The 15,721-nt window shown below is 35.2% G+C and overlaps 1 protein-coding gene across 1 annotated transcript in view; it reads left to right on the forward strand.

The window, feature by feature from the left end:
• AP3B1 (adaptor related protein complex 3 subunit beta 1) overlaps positions 1-15,721 on the forward strand; it is a 248,677-nt gene that overhangs the window by 164,833 nt on the left and 68,123 nt on the right. Inside the window, exon 20 of the mRNA XM_081825590.1 lies at positions 7,201-7,276. Coding sequence (XP_081681716.1) covers positions 7,201-7,276 — 76 coding nt within the window. The remainder of the gene's footprint in view (positions 1-7,200; positions 7,277-15,721) is intronic.

The raw sequence follows: 15,721 nt of genomic DNA on the forward strand, positions 1-15,721 counted from the left end.
AAATGGGTTTCCACTCTTACCACTTCCTACAGATACTGCTCTCTGAAAAGTCAGCCATATTTCCCCAAACCCAGTGACCTTCTCTTGGTTATTATCCTTCTTGATCTTCTTATGTGACTATCCCCCTACTACTTGAAACCCCTTGCATCCCCTTTCTTCTGACTTCCTTGACCTTTCAGTCCTTTTATTGCTTCACTTTTTAAGCCCTCTGACATCCAAGTGTGAACATGGCCCCCAAGTTAGTGCTTGATACACAACATTTTTTCAGAAATATTAATCGAGGGGCGCCTGGGTGGCTCAGTTGGTTAAGCGACTGCCTTCGGCTCAGGTCATGATCCTGGAGTCCCGGGATCGAGTCCCACATCGGGCTCCCTGCTCAGCAGGGAGTCTGCTTCTCCCTCTGACCCTCCTCCCTCTCATGGTCTCTGTCTCTCATTCTCTCTCTCTCAAATAAATAAATAAAATCTTTAAAAAAGTAAAATAAAATAAAAAAAATATTAATCGATGTGAATCAATTTATTTTTTAGCCTTTTTCTCTACATTTTTTCCTGTTGTGAGACTCATTCACTCCCGTGGCTTTCGCTAAAATATTTATGTGAAATATTTCTATAAAGACATCTCTAAATCCCTATAACACCTCTAACTTTTCTTTCCAAATTCAAACCAGTATCTTAGACCTCTTAGGAGCTACTGGTTTTTCAAACCTGATACAGCCAGAAGAAGAGTTGTTCTACCATTTGGTGCTAGCATTCTTTCTGTTCTCCCAGATCTCCCCAGAATGATCTTTGACTCCTCCTTTATCCTGTATGTTTACAAAGTTGCCAAGTCTTAGAGATTCTCTGTATTATTTCTCATATCTGTTTCTTTTTTTTCCTACTACCAGCATACTAGATCACCTCTTCATTACCTCACTCTTAGACCGTTGCCATTGGTCATCCTCAGATCCCCAACTCCAGTCCTTCTGTACACTTGCCAGATTAATGTTAAATTTACCCTTGGCTCAGTCGTTAAGCATCTGCCTTCGGCTCGGGTCATGATCCCGGGGTCCTGGGATCGAGCCCTGCGTCGGGCTCCCTGCTCAGCAGGAAGCCTGCTTCTCCCTCTCCCACTCCCCCTGCTTGTGTTCCCTCTCTCTGTTAAATAAAGAAAAAAAAATGTTAAATTTACCCATAATGATGCCCCATTATCATCTTAGTTCAGTAAAAAATCTGCAGGCTAGCATGCCCAAACCTACCTTTCTGGTCTTGATTCCCTTAGTGGTCCCTGTGTTCTAATCCCAGTGGACTATATATTTGTAGTTCTCTTAACATGCTGTATGCTTTCCCATTGGAGGAACTGGAGTCTCTCCAGTCTCTCCCAGTTGAGAATGACTGAGTGGAATAAAAAATGTTACTGATGAGAAGGTATTACTCATGTGAATGGTGTAAAGACAGTCAAAAGAGGGAGAATCACTGTTGAATTGTTTGTGTTCTTGAAGTGTGTGTCATTCAACACCATGCCCCAGCATAACCATAAAACAAAACTATATACGGTCATACATTCTGGTGGTTATGTTTGTTTGTGTTATTGATTGGATGATGTCCTCATTTTAGATCAGATATTGTCAGTAATTACCAAAGAAGATTATCTTGCTCTTCAGTGACATTTTTTTAGATGGGCAAGCATATTTTTGTTAGTAGGTGTTCTTTTCTGAAATATATTTGATAGAAAAATATTTTAAGTCTACTCCTTCTTATGAAATAGTTCTTTTGCCCCAAATAATACCTATAACAAAATTACTTTTCATAGTTCCATATTTTAAGTGCTTTCCCATAGTTTACACAATGTAAAGGGAACCATTTTTTTCCAACACAGAAGAGTGAAAAGGAAAATCAATAATGTAGACCACGTTGTATCAGGAAGAGATTCACATTTATATCACTTTATCCTATATTTTACCAATATAATTAAGTTATATTCTGCTTGTAGTTAAAATTATGTGTTGAACAGATGGTTACAATATTATTTAAAATAATGTTTTTTAGAAAGTTACCAGACTTTTGAGTTGTTTTAATTGAATCTAGGCTTTGATGTTTTTAAAACTAGGCAGTGTTCTTTCCACTGTCACCTTGTTAGTCCATTCTTCATTCCTTTACTGTGATACAATAGTTCTGATTTTATCTTCAGTGTCTGTGTACCAGCTGCCAAAGATTTAAATAATCTTTGATTTAAATGATAAAAATTTTAAACCATGATTTTAATTTATTATGCTTAACTTCTATGCATTTTCTTTGTAAATATTAGCAACATTTTAATTATATGAAGTGTGTGTAAAGCGTAATTTGTCAATGGAAATAAACATATATAACATACTTGCACTTAACATTTCATATTAAGAGCATTTTCTAGGGCGCCTGGATGGCTCAGTCGTTAAGCTTCTGTCTTCGGCTCAGGTCATGATCCCAGGGTCCTGGGATCGAGCCCCGCATCAGGCTCCCTGCTCAGTGGGAAGCCTGCTTCTCCCTCTCCCACTCCCCCTGCTTGTGTTCCTGCTCTCGCGCTCTCTCTGTCAAATAAATAAATAAAATCTTTAAAAAAAAAAAAAAAAGCATTTTCTATTTGAATCAAAGTTAAGATTAATATATGTACTAGATGTGAAGAAAAACAGTACTACCTATATATACATAGCAGTGTTTGAGATGCTGTCAGTAATCTTTATCACAGGTTACATGGATTTCTTAAGACTTTACTAGTCTGTTTTGGGGGGGGGATTAAATCTCTTAAATGCTCTATAGACCAGTTACTGTTACTGTGACTGGTGTCTGTCCAGACATTAGTAAATGTTAAGATACACCTTAGTAAAAGATCTGCCCTGTGAAAGACTGTTGGGTATGAAATAAAATTGGCATGTGCTATGAAACAGATAATGGATAAGAGTGAAAGAAACTATTTTCTGATTGGTTTTCTGCCCTATTTGAGAAATAGAAAACAAGTTTTACTTGTATTTTTACAAGTATTTATGTATGTTGCTATTACATAATTTCTGTGCCTATTGTAGAGTATTGGTTTTTTTACTCTGACAGTTCAAAGCCTTGCCTCTTTCAATTTATGTCGTTCCCAATTTAGTTTATATTTTAAGTTCTCCAGAACAGAAATATCATTTCACTTCAGTTGAGATCTTTAAAATCAACGTGAATGCCATTAAGAAGCTTTCTTATTGAAGGAGGTGTAATCTAATAGGGAGGATTTGTTTAATAGTTTAGACTACTTTTGACTTATAAAGAAGTCTCAATTTACTGGCAACATACTTTTGTTTTAAAGCCCGATGTAAGTGTGAGCCTCAGATTTTTTAAATCAGATTTGTTACATGACTTGAAGGCAAGAGAGTCATTAAATTGTCCTTGGTTGATAATTCTAATTGAAAATATTTCATGCAAATATCTTGCCCTGTGAGGCTAGATATTAGCCTTGAATTTTTGTTGATTTCACTGTACAATATGAGTTTGACAAACTTTACATACCACTTACCTGTTTTATCATTTTAAACTTCAGTCTTCCTTACAATGGTTTCCTCTTTGGAAGCATATTTGGTGCTTGTTGTTTCATAGCTTTTTTCTACTTGCTTTTTTATTTTAATCAGCATGAAATGAACATGCATAATACATAAAAAATCTTTACAGATATATTATTATATATTTTTATTTGTATTATTTGGAGCTTATTAAGTATTTCCAGAATCTTTTATTTATTACTTGAAATGAAATATATTAAGTAGAAATCAGTTTCTTAACCCTGTGACTTTGTATTTTATTTTGAAAATGTTGATATGTTGAGGTGTATAATCGAATACCGTAGAAACAAAATGGAGATTTGAGGGTGATGAATTGATAACTAGGTATTTTTGTAGTGAGATTTTAAGATCAGCTACTGTTGTCCTTATAAAAGTCTAATACAGTCACTCAGCTGTTAAAAACCTAATCCTCTATTTAAAAAAATATACAAAAACAAATTGTCTATCTTTCTGCCTGATCTCTTCTCAAGTACTAACACAATGGAAACAGTGGGTGATCTGTCAGTGTGTTTGGTTTGTCAATGATGGTTTTGTATAAATATTGGGAGTGTAAGAAATAAAATTCACACAGTAAAATATGATTTCATCTGCCTTTTCTCTGCAGCTCCATGGCTCATGCTGCGGTGTGAAATTCTCATTTTACACACTTTGCAGGCGGAGCACATGAATTATGCATTGAGCAAGAAAAATCTCCTGCCTCAAGTCCTATATGCATTTACCCAGGTTCTGTCTCTATTACCAAGATGAATTGCAAATGGAGAAATGTTTGATGAAATAGGGCTCTTAACTTCTTTGTTTAGAATTCAGATTTTTATTTTTATAGTAGATCCTTTAAGTATGAAAATGTTTTGAACTTACTATGGATTTTTTAAAATGAAAAATGAAATATAATATAAGAGAGGAATGCCAAACACATCACGAAGCTTTTTATAGCCTTGATTTGGAATGCAGGGCTTTTTCAATTCAGTAGAAATGACCGTTATCTATTGCTAATGTTGTATTTCAGTCACCGGTTATTTGCTCTTCTCAGAAAGTCAATGAAATTCTGTCGTTTTGAGAGCCTTTTTTCTTTCTGTTTTAGACTTCTAATAAGAGATTATGTCAATTTTACATGCAGCTCTGTCCTGTGTTGTATGTGACCTGATGTGTATTTAATAGATATTGTTACACACTCTTAGCTGTGAAGTAGAAAATAAGGTATAGACTTGTTTCCAGCTTTAACTTTATCTTGATTTGATAGGTTTCTAATTTTTCAGGTGGGAAGGTTACAGTTGCATAAAAACAGTCATGCACCATCGTAGCTTATAGGAAGTTATACCCATTGTGCTCAGCATAGTATTTTGATAAGTCACATGGTGTTAAGCTCTTTTTGTTATGTTCTTTCTTCACAGGAATGATATTCTAGTTGAAATGGCATTTTCATTCTGAACCTCTTTCTGTTATTGCCACTTTTAAATTCCAGCTTCAAAACTAACATTTCTTCTATATTTTTACCCAACCCTAGAAATTGTTTTTCATTTTAGGTGTGGAAAGAGGAACAAATATTGTTTGCTTTGTTTTTAAAGAATGAGTGAAAATTAAAACCCATCTAGATAATTTGAAGTTTTCAGTGGGAGAAATAAGTATTCTTATGAAGAAAATCAGTAGTTAGTTAGTGTTGTAATGTGTATTATTGTATTAGACTTGAAAATAATTTGTTTTTAGTTTTGGTGTAAGGAAAAAAACTAGCAGAACTTAAGATCATTTTAAAATGTTACCTAACATGTAATTTGATGTATTACTCTTATTCATGTATTTGCACTGTCATAAGAGCTCTGACATGCTGTAGACTTTAAATGATGGTAAGGTACCTTTTGCTTTAGTGAGACCTTTCTGTGGTTAGAGGAATACTTCAGAAATACTTGTAATAATATGTAGAGATAAGCTGTAAACTCCTTTATTAGATTATAAGTTACCTGAAGGCAGGAACTATACCTTGGCTGTATTACTTCCTTTGGTTAGCACCGAATCTGATACGTATTAAAAAGTCTATGCATGTCTACTGGACGAATGAAGGATTGAATAAATGAACAAGAACATTTTAGCAAAAACTTAAGTTTGGGCCTTTAATTTGAGAAGATTTAATATAAAAAGTATAAATTATAAAGATAAGTAACTTTGATCCAAATACATCTTTTTTTTTTTTAAGATTTTATTTATTTGACAGAGAGAGCCAGAGAGCACAAGCAGAGGGAATAGCAGAGGGAGAGGGAGAAGAAGGCTCTGCACTGAGCAGAAAGCCCGACGCAGGGCTCAATCCCAGGCCCTTGGGATCATGACCTGAGCCGAAGGCAGATGCTTAACCATCTGAGCCACCCAGGCACCCCGATCCAAATACATCTATTTAGCGCCCTAATCTTTGTCGATCTTTGTTTATAATGCTACTCACTACTGTACTTAATTTGTCACATCTTTTCTGAATCTCGGACCAAACTGAATACCTCAGGCTTAGGGATACTGTTTTCTAGTTCAGGGTTATCCACATTTTAAAAGTACAGTAGATCTAATAAGCAGATCTGAGGTAGAGAAAACCCTAAATATGTGCAGATATGTTTTGAAATACTCTCCCCAAAGGAAAACAGTAAAGAAAGTAAATGAATACTTTTCATCCCTTAAGAGCAAGAGCCTGAAAATGTCATTTGTAGATTTTAATGAATGCCTTTGGCTAAAGAAGTCTGATGCAACACACTGTTGAAATACAAAATACCTAGTACAGTGCCTGTCACAAACTATATCTCAGAAAAGCTAATCTATCACAAGCCTCTTGACAATTTCAGAGCCAAGCTAATTATATTGTTTGAGCAATTCTTTTTCTATTCTTTTCTTTTTTAAGAATTTATTTATTTGAGGGAGAGCGAGAGTGCGCGAGAGAGCAGGAGTCGTTGGGGGTGGGGTGGGGAGATAGTAACAGACTCCCCCTGAGCAGGGAGCCCACCACGGGGCTCAATCCCGAGACTCCAGGATCATGACCTGAGCCAAAGGCAGACGCTCAACCGACTGAGCCACCCAGGCACCCCAAGCAATTCTTTTTCTTAAACCAACTTGCTTAAAAATTATTTTCAAGGTGTTTGTAGGCTTTCTACCAAAGAACCATTTTTCATTTTTGTATTAGGAAAAGTTCTCAGATCACAAAATAGCTGTTTACCTTTAAATTTTCTTCTGATGGACCTTTATAATCTTTAAATAAAATATTTTAAGATAACAGTTTGCACAGTGGAGAAGAAATACTGTATACTATAACTAAAATAAAAATTTTGATTAAAAAATACAGTATGGGGCGCCTGGGTGGCTCAGTCATTAAGCTTCTGCCTTCAGCTCAGGTCATGATCCCAGGGTCCTGGGATCGAGCCCCGCATCGGGCTCCCTGCTCGGCCAGGAGCCTGCTTCTCCCTCTCCCACTCTCCCTGCTTGTGTTCCCTCTCTCACTGTGTCTCTCTGTCAAAAAATAAATAAAATCTTTAAAAAAAAAAAATACAGTATATATAACCATACAGAAAGCTTAATTTGATTTTTTTTTCTTGGAGGAAAAAATGTTTGTTTTGAAACATTGAGAACTACTTGATTTTTTTTTTAATAGCATGTGCAATAAATTAAATATTTCTTATTTATAGGAGAAAGAAAAAAAAAAAACAAAGCAAGATAGAAATCCTCTTACCAAAGATGTTTCACTTCTAGATCTAGATGATTGTAAGTATTGAAATTTAAATTTTTTCTTCTCTTTTTAGTAGTAGTTTTTTGTTCATATGTTTTTTGAGAGAGAGCGCACGCACTTGCATGCACAGGGGAAGGGGATAGGTGGGGAGGAACAGAGGGAGAGAGAGAATCTTAAGCACACACTCCTCACCCAGCACAGAGCCCAATATGGGGCTCAATCTCACGAACCTGAGATCATGACCTGAGCCAAAATTGAGAGTCAGACACTTAACTGACTGAACACCCAGGTGCCCCAGTTGTAGTATTTTTTATTTTTATAGTACCTTTTATTTACATGTCTCAAAATATGTCAACTTCTATTATGAAAGGTTTATAGATGAAAAAGGCAAGAAAGTTTTAGAAATTAGTTCTGTTAGTATCTTTTCTTTCATCTAGTCAGGTTATCAGTTTTTTATCAAATGAATAAATATAACTGGTCAGATGAAAGTACAGCAAATTCATTTTAAGATCTTTTGCTTTAATAATTTATACTTGTTTCAGTAAATAATTAGCCATATCTCAGCAACTTCTCCATTGTTAATTGTTGACTATGGAGATTGAAACATTTAACTTAAGGAGGTGGGGAATTAGGAAAATAATTGGAAATGTAAAGGACACTACCATGTTGTACTTGCCACACTTTTGGTAGGATCAGAAATGGATGCAAAGCTTTTGAATGCTAGTGTGGCTGTATTTGTCAATATTTTAACTACAAAAAATCTTTCTCTTAGCAAATCCACTTATAAGAATTTAGAATCCTACACATATACTTATCCAAGTGTACAAAGGTATATTCATCATCTCCTTTTAAATACTTATGCATTGTGAAAAAGTTAATGGAACTAACTTTATTGGGAGTTAGATTTTGCACAGAAAAAGAGTAACAAGTAAAATATCATAAATATTAAGCTACTGTCATTTTGCAATTTAATTTTTCCATACTAGAGATGAGTTATGGTTTTAGATTATCTCAATCTGTCATAAGTACAACTGTTCCATTTATATTGTTTACCTAGCCTGTCTTCAATTGTCATGGCAAATTCTTAATATAGAGAAACTACAGGAAATACTTAACAAAAAGAAATTAAACATAAAATTGGACCCTATGAACAATTAGAAGTGGATTCCAAGAAACACACAACCTTCTAAGACTAAATCATGAAGAAATTGAAAATCTGAGTAGACTGATTACAAGTAATGAAATTGAATCAGTAATTTTAAAACTCCCCCAAAAGTGAAAGTCCAGAACCAGGCAGCTTCATAGGTAAATTCTACCAAACATTTCAACAAGAGTTAGTACCTATCCTTCTCAAATTACTCCAAAAAACTGAAAAGGAAGGAATGCTACCAAACTTATTTTGCAAGGCCAGCATTACCTTTATACCAAAACCAGACAGAGATACCCTAAATACAAAAATTATGGGCCAGTATCCATAATGAACATACATGCAAAAATTCTCAACAAAATATTAGCAGACTCAGTTCAATAATACATTAAAAGGATCATATACCGTGATAAAGCAGGATTTATTCCAGGGATGCAAGGATGGTTCTACATCTTCAGATAGTTCCACATGATACACCACATTAACAAAAAGGATAAAAATCATACGATCATCTCAGTAGATGCAGAAAAAGCATTTGACAAAATTCAGCATCCACTTATTAAAAATTCTCAACAGAATGGGTATAGAAGGAATGTACCCCAACATAATAAAAGCTGTATATGACAAACCTTCTGCTGACATCATATGCAACTTTGGAAAAGCTTAAAACTTTTCCTCTAAGATCAAGAATGCCCACTCTTGCCATTTTTATTCATCACTGTACTGGTAGCCTCAGCAATCAGGCAAGAAAAAGAAATAGAAATCGGGGCACCTGGGTGGCTCAGTTGGTTAAGCGACTGCCTTCGGCTCAGGTCATGATCCTGGAGTCCCGGGATCGAGTCCCACATCGGGCTCCCTGCTCGGCGGGGAGTCTGCTTCTCCCTCTGACCCTCCCCCCTCTCGTGCTCTATCTCATTCTCTCTCTCAAATAAATAAATAAAATCTTTAGAAAAAAAAAAATAGAAATCATCCAAATTTGAAAGGAAAAAGTGAAACTATTTGCAGATGATAGGATACTATATATATAGAAAACCCAGAGACTCTGCCAAAAAAAACTATTAGAACTAATGAATTTAGTAAAATCACTGGATATGAAATTAACACACAGAAATTCATTGGATTTTTCTACATTAATAGTGAGCTATCTGAAAGAATTTAAGAGAGCAATCCCATTTGTAAGTGCATCAAAAATAATAAAATACCTAGGAATAAATTTAACCCAGGAATTGAAAGACCTGTACTCTGAAAACTGTAAGACATTGGTGAAAGCAGTTAAAGACGACACAAATAAAAGATAAACCACACTTATGGATTGGAAGAATTTCATATTGTTAAAATGTCCATACCACCAAAAGTAATATACTGACTCAGTAAACTCCCTATCAAAATACCAATGACAGTTTTCACAGAACTAGAACAAAGAATCCTAAACTTTGTATTGAACCACTAAAGATTCCAAATGGCCAAAGCAGTCTTGAAAAAGAACAAAGCTGATGTCCATCAACAAATGAATGGATAAAGAAGATGTATACACACACACACACACACACACACACACACACACACACACACATGCACACAGAGGACTATTACTCGGCCATCAAAAAGCATGAAATCTTGCCATTTGCAACAATGCAGATGGAACTAGAGGGTATTACACGAAGTGAAATAAATCGATCAGAGAAAGACAAATACCATATGATTTCACTTTTATGTGGAATTTAAGAAACAAAACATGAACATAGGAGAAAGGAAGGACATAGAGGAAGGGAAGGAAAAGTAAAATAAGATAAAAACAGAGAGTGAGGCAAACCATAAGAGACTCTTAACTCTAGGGAACAAACTGAAGGTTGCTGGAGAGGAGATGGGAGGGTGGGGTAATTGGGTGATGGGCATTAAGGAGGGCACTTGATGTAATAAGCACTGGGTGTTACATGCAACTGATGAATCACTAAATTCTTCCCTTGAAACTAATAATCTATATGTTAACTAAATTGAATTTAAATAAAAAATTATACTCTATAGTATACCAGGTACTATACTCCCTGGTTTCAAACTATACTACAAAGCTATATTAATCAAAACAGTGTGATACTGGTACAAAAGCAGAGACATAGATCAGGTGAATAAAATACAGAGCCCAACAATAAACCCACGCATATATGGCCAATTAATCTGAGACAAAGAAGCCATGAATATACAATGGGGAAGGACAATCTCTTCAATAAATGATGTTGGGAAAACTGGATAGCTACATGCTAAAGAATAAAACTGGACCACTATCTTATACCATATACAAAGTAAATTCAAAATCAATTTAAGACTTGAATGTAAGACCTGAAACCATAAAACTCCTAGAAGAAAACATAGGCAGTAAGCTCTCTGACACCAGTCTTAATACTTTTTTGGACCAGTCTCCTCAGACAAGGGCAACAAAAGCTAAAGTAAACAAATGAGATTACATGAAACAAAAAAGCTTTTGCACAGAAACTATCAACCAAATGAAGAGACATCCTATTGAGTGGAAGAAGACGTTTGCAAAACATGCATCCAATGAGGGGTTAATATCTAAAATACATAAAGAACTTATCCAACTTAGTGTTAAAAGAAACAAACAACCTGATTGGAGCACCTGGGTGGCTCAGTCGGTTAAGCGTCCCAACTCTTGGTTTCACCTCAGGTCATGATCTCATGGGTCATGAGATTGAGCCCCACCTCAGGCTCCATGCTCATCGAGGAGTCTGCTTGAAGATTCTCTCCCTTCCCCCCCCCACTCATGTGCACATTCTCTCTCTAAAATAAATAAATAAATAAATCTTAAAAAAAAAAAAAAAAACCTGATTTAAAAATGGGCAGAGAACGTGTATAGACATTTTTCCAAAGAAGTCACACAGATGGCCAACAGACACATGAAAAGACGTTTATTGTCACTTATTAAAAGCAAATCAAAACTGCAATGAGATACCACCTCACACCTGTCAGAATGGCTAAAATCAAAAACGCAAGAAACAGCAAGTGTTGGTAAGGATGTGGAGAACAAAGAACCCACATGCACTCTTGGTAGGAATGCAAACTGGTACAGCCACTCTGGAAAACAGTATGGAGCTTCTTCAAAAAGTTAAAAATAGAACTGCCCTATGATCCAGCAATCACACTGGTGGGTATTTTACCCAAATAATACAAAAACACTATTTCAAAGGGATACATGCACCCCTATGATTATAGCCGCATTATTTACCGTAGTCAAGATACAGAAGCAGCTCGAGTGTCCATTGATTGATGAATGGATAAAGAAGATGTGGTATATGTGTACACGCACACACACAGGATTATTATTCAGCTATAAAAAAACAAAATTTTGCCATTTGCGACAACACGGATGGAGCTGGAGAGTATAATGCTAAGTGAAAGAAGTCATTCAGAGAAAGACAAATACCATATGATTTCACTCATATGTAGAATTTTAAAAACAAAACAAACTAGCAAAGGGGAAAAAAAAGAGAAACCAAGAAACAGATCCTCAACTAGAGAGAACAAATTGATGGTTACCAGAGGGGAGATGGTTGGGAGGATGGGTGAAATAGGGGATGGGGATTAAGAGTGCACTTGTAGTGATGAGTGCTGGGTGACTAAAATAAAAACTTAAAAAAAAAGAAATCATTGGTTTCAAGCAAAACAAACAAAAAACCCTGCAATGAAATATTACCTCACACTTATCAGATTAGCTCTTATTAAAAAGACAAAAAACAAGTACTGGTGAGAAAGTAGAGACAAGGGAACCCTCATACACTGTTGGTAGAAATGTAAATTGGTACAACCATTTTGGAAAACAGTATGAAGTTTCTTCAAAAACTTAAAATTAGAAATACCATACAATCTAGCAATGGTAAATTTGGGTATTTGTCTAAAAATGTATGCACCCCTATGTTCACGACAGCCTTATTTGCATTAGCCAAGCTATGGAAGCAACTGTCCGCTGATAGATAAATGGATATAGAAGATGTGATGTGGTATACACATACGCATATAGGAATATTGCTCAGCTATAAAAAAGAATGAATTCTTGCCATTTGCAATGACATGGATGGACCTAGGGGATATGCTAAGTGAAATGAATGAGAGGAAGACAAATACTATGTGATTTCACTTATATGTGGAATCTGAAAAGCGAAACAAATGAACAAACACAGAAACAGACTCATAGATGCAGAAAACAAAGTGTTTGTTAGCAGAGTAGGGAGGGTTTGGGAGGGGCAGGTGAAATTAGGTAAAGGGGATTATAAGAGGTACAGACTTAACAGTTATAAATAAGTCATGGGAATGTAAGGTACAGCATAGGGAATATATTCAATAGTAACAGTGTTAAAACAACTTTGTATGGTGACAGATGGTAATTAGAGTTGTGGGATCATTCTGCAATGTATAAACATATCAAATCACTATGATATACACTTGAATAAAATAAAGTTCAAGTCAAATTTGCATCATTTTTTGCTATTGGCAAAGATTTACAAGTTTGCATCATTTTTTACCTATTGGTAAAGATTTTAAAGCAATCCCAATGTTGCTAAGGTTTGGAGAAACAGGCACCCTACATGTGTTTTTGATAGGAATAAAAATAGGTGCAGCTTTTAGAGTCATATTAGCAATATTTGTCAAAACTTAAATTGCACACATCCTTTGATGTAGCAGTTCTTTTCTAGGAATTTATCCTACAGACAAAATAGGAAAATCAGATCCTTACTCCTTCCTTTTTTTAGACCCCTTAATTTAATGGCTTAATTTTACAGTTAAAGTCCATATTTCAAGGTTTCTAAGACCTTTGGGTGATCTGACTCCTGCCTACCTCTTATCCACTGTGTTTCTTTGCATTTCGGAAATATACCAATCTCATTCCTCTGCATTTCCTGGCAGCTAAGGAAAAATTGAAACCTGTAAAATGATATAATTTTTATTGTTTGCTTCTTTTTAAAAGTATGTTTTTATATGTAGAAGCAAAGGTTTTCTTAAATACTAAGTTTTAAGAATTTAAACAAGTTTTTTTTTTTCAGGTTCACTTCACTTTTATTACGAACAAACACAATTTCAGATCAGTACAACTAAGCTTCAGAGTTGATATTAATAGAAATTATTCCAAAATTATTCTTAGGTCACAAATAATTACGATCCCACATAAAGAGGGAAAAATCCCACCCAAACAAGGAAAAGATATCCTGTGTATTGTTTCCATGGCAATGAGTTTATGCATTCTTAAATTTTGTCTGGCTAGTCTGGGTAAGTCTACTTATCCAATGGATTTATTCAGTCTCTCAGAGAGAATCATATCGATTAATGATAGCATCCAGGACGCATGGTTCATGGTGGATACAAATTCACGGTGGATACGGCTACTATAAAAATACTCAGGACTTTTTTTTTAATTGTAAGGAAATTTCATCCTAACTTAAATTTTAACTCAACAGAGGGTATATTTCTGTTTGTTAATACCTGAGAACTATTTCTTTAAAAATCTTTTATTCTGCTTTTGTCAGAAATGACACTTGAAGCCTCCCTCTCTTTTTAACATGTCAGTCCCGCAAATACTTGCTTATTGTCTGCTAAGTGTAAGGGTACTTTGCTAGATATCCTTTTTTGTTGTCTGGAACAGATAAATAGGATTTAGTCATTTTATTCCAGGGACTAATATCTAGTCTGGGGCACAGATACCTGAACAGTAGAGGCACAAAGTGTGAATGAATGAGAAGGGAAACAAAAACCAATTAAAAAGCTACAGAGGCCTTGTGGAAGAACTGATCTGAGCTTAATGATAAAGATAAGTGGAGTGTTACGGGAGAAAAGCTTTGTTGACAATGGTTAAGCTTTGTTGACAATGGTTCTTAAGATACTGACTTAATTTATGCTGCTTATTAGCCTACGGTTCTCCATTGTCCATGGTAAAGTTTGTGGATCAAAAACTAAAAAGTCACTGTCCAGTAGTTTGAGTTCTTAGCTCTGAGAATTAGATTAATTTTGAAGGAGGGTCAGAAACATTCCTTAAGTTTTATCTAAGAGGCACATCATAATCCACAGAGGTTATGTATTCCATCTAGCAGGAAAACTTCAAGTACTGAATTTATCTATGTCTTCATTTAGAAAACATTTATTGAATGCTTGCTCTGGTACAGGTAATCTGCTACATGCTGGAGATTCTAAATGGATACATTATCCCTACCCAGGGAATTCTGTTTCTCCCATTACAGTTTGAGAGTTCCTTGGGTATTTTATATTTTTGCAAATGAAGAGATCTTTTAGTACTCCATACCATGTGATCTTGATAGGATGATCATAAAGCAACAGTCGTACTCATTTCTTTTATAAGAAATATAAACCTTTGTAATTATACTATTGGTACAACTAACTCTTTTTAAAATTTTTATCAGCCACCAGTAATCATGCTTCAGATAAGCCTTATGATCTGTGATATCATATTTTTGAATAAATTATAGTAGAGGCAGTGGAGTGGAGTGGCTAAGAGGACAAGGGAGCTGGAGTGTCTTGAGTTTGAATCCCAGTTTTGTTTGTTTGTGTTTTAAGATTTTATTTATTTGAGAGAGAGAGTGCAGAGCGAGAGAGAAAGCACAAGCAGGGGAGATGGGCAGAGGGAGAGGGAGACGGAGACGCAGACTCCCTACCAAGCAAGGAGCCTGACCCGGATCCCAGGACCCTGGGATCAATGCCTAAGCCAAAGGCAGGCACTTAACCGGCTCAGCCACCCAGGTGCCCTTGCGAATCCCAGTCCTTTTAATTACAAAGCTGCGTAACCTTGACAAGTTACTTAATCTCTTTGTGCTTTTGCTTTAATCTATAAAATAGGGATAATAGTAATACTTTTTAGGAGTATTAAATGGATTAAATGAGTTGATAAATGTAAAAGCACTTAAAACTCTGCTGGGCACATGATAGGCATTATATAAGGGTGTTACCTATGATGGAGATGATAACAATGATGCAACAGCAAGCAATTACATTTAACAAGTTAAATAACTTCATATTAAACTGGTATATATTAAAACTTTTATATATTCTTAAGTTTTGAAGCAAATTTTGATCAGAAGAATAATTGTATAATTATTTTATAATTAAATATATAGTTGACCCTTGAACAAGGTGGGGGGTAAAGGGGCACTAACAACCACCTGTCACCTTTGACTTGCCAAAAATTTAACTATTAATAGCCTACTGTTAACTGGAAGCCTTACTGATAGTGTAAACAGTCAATTACACGTATTTTATATGTTATATGTATTATATAGCATATTCTTAAAGAAAAACAAGTGTTATTAAGAAAATCATA

Source organism: Leptonychotes weddellii, chromosome 7 (assembly GCF_054177405.1).
Source record: "Leptonychotes weddellii isolate Sample4059 chromosome 7, ASM5417740v2, whole genome shotgun sequence".
Classification (NCBI taxonomy): Eukaryota; Metazoa; Chordata; class Mammalia; order Carnivora; family Phocidae; genus Leptonychotes; species Leptonychotes weddellii.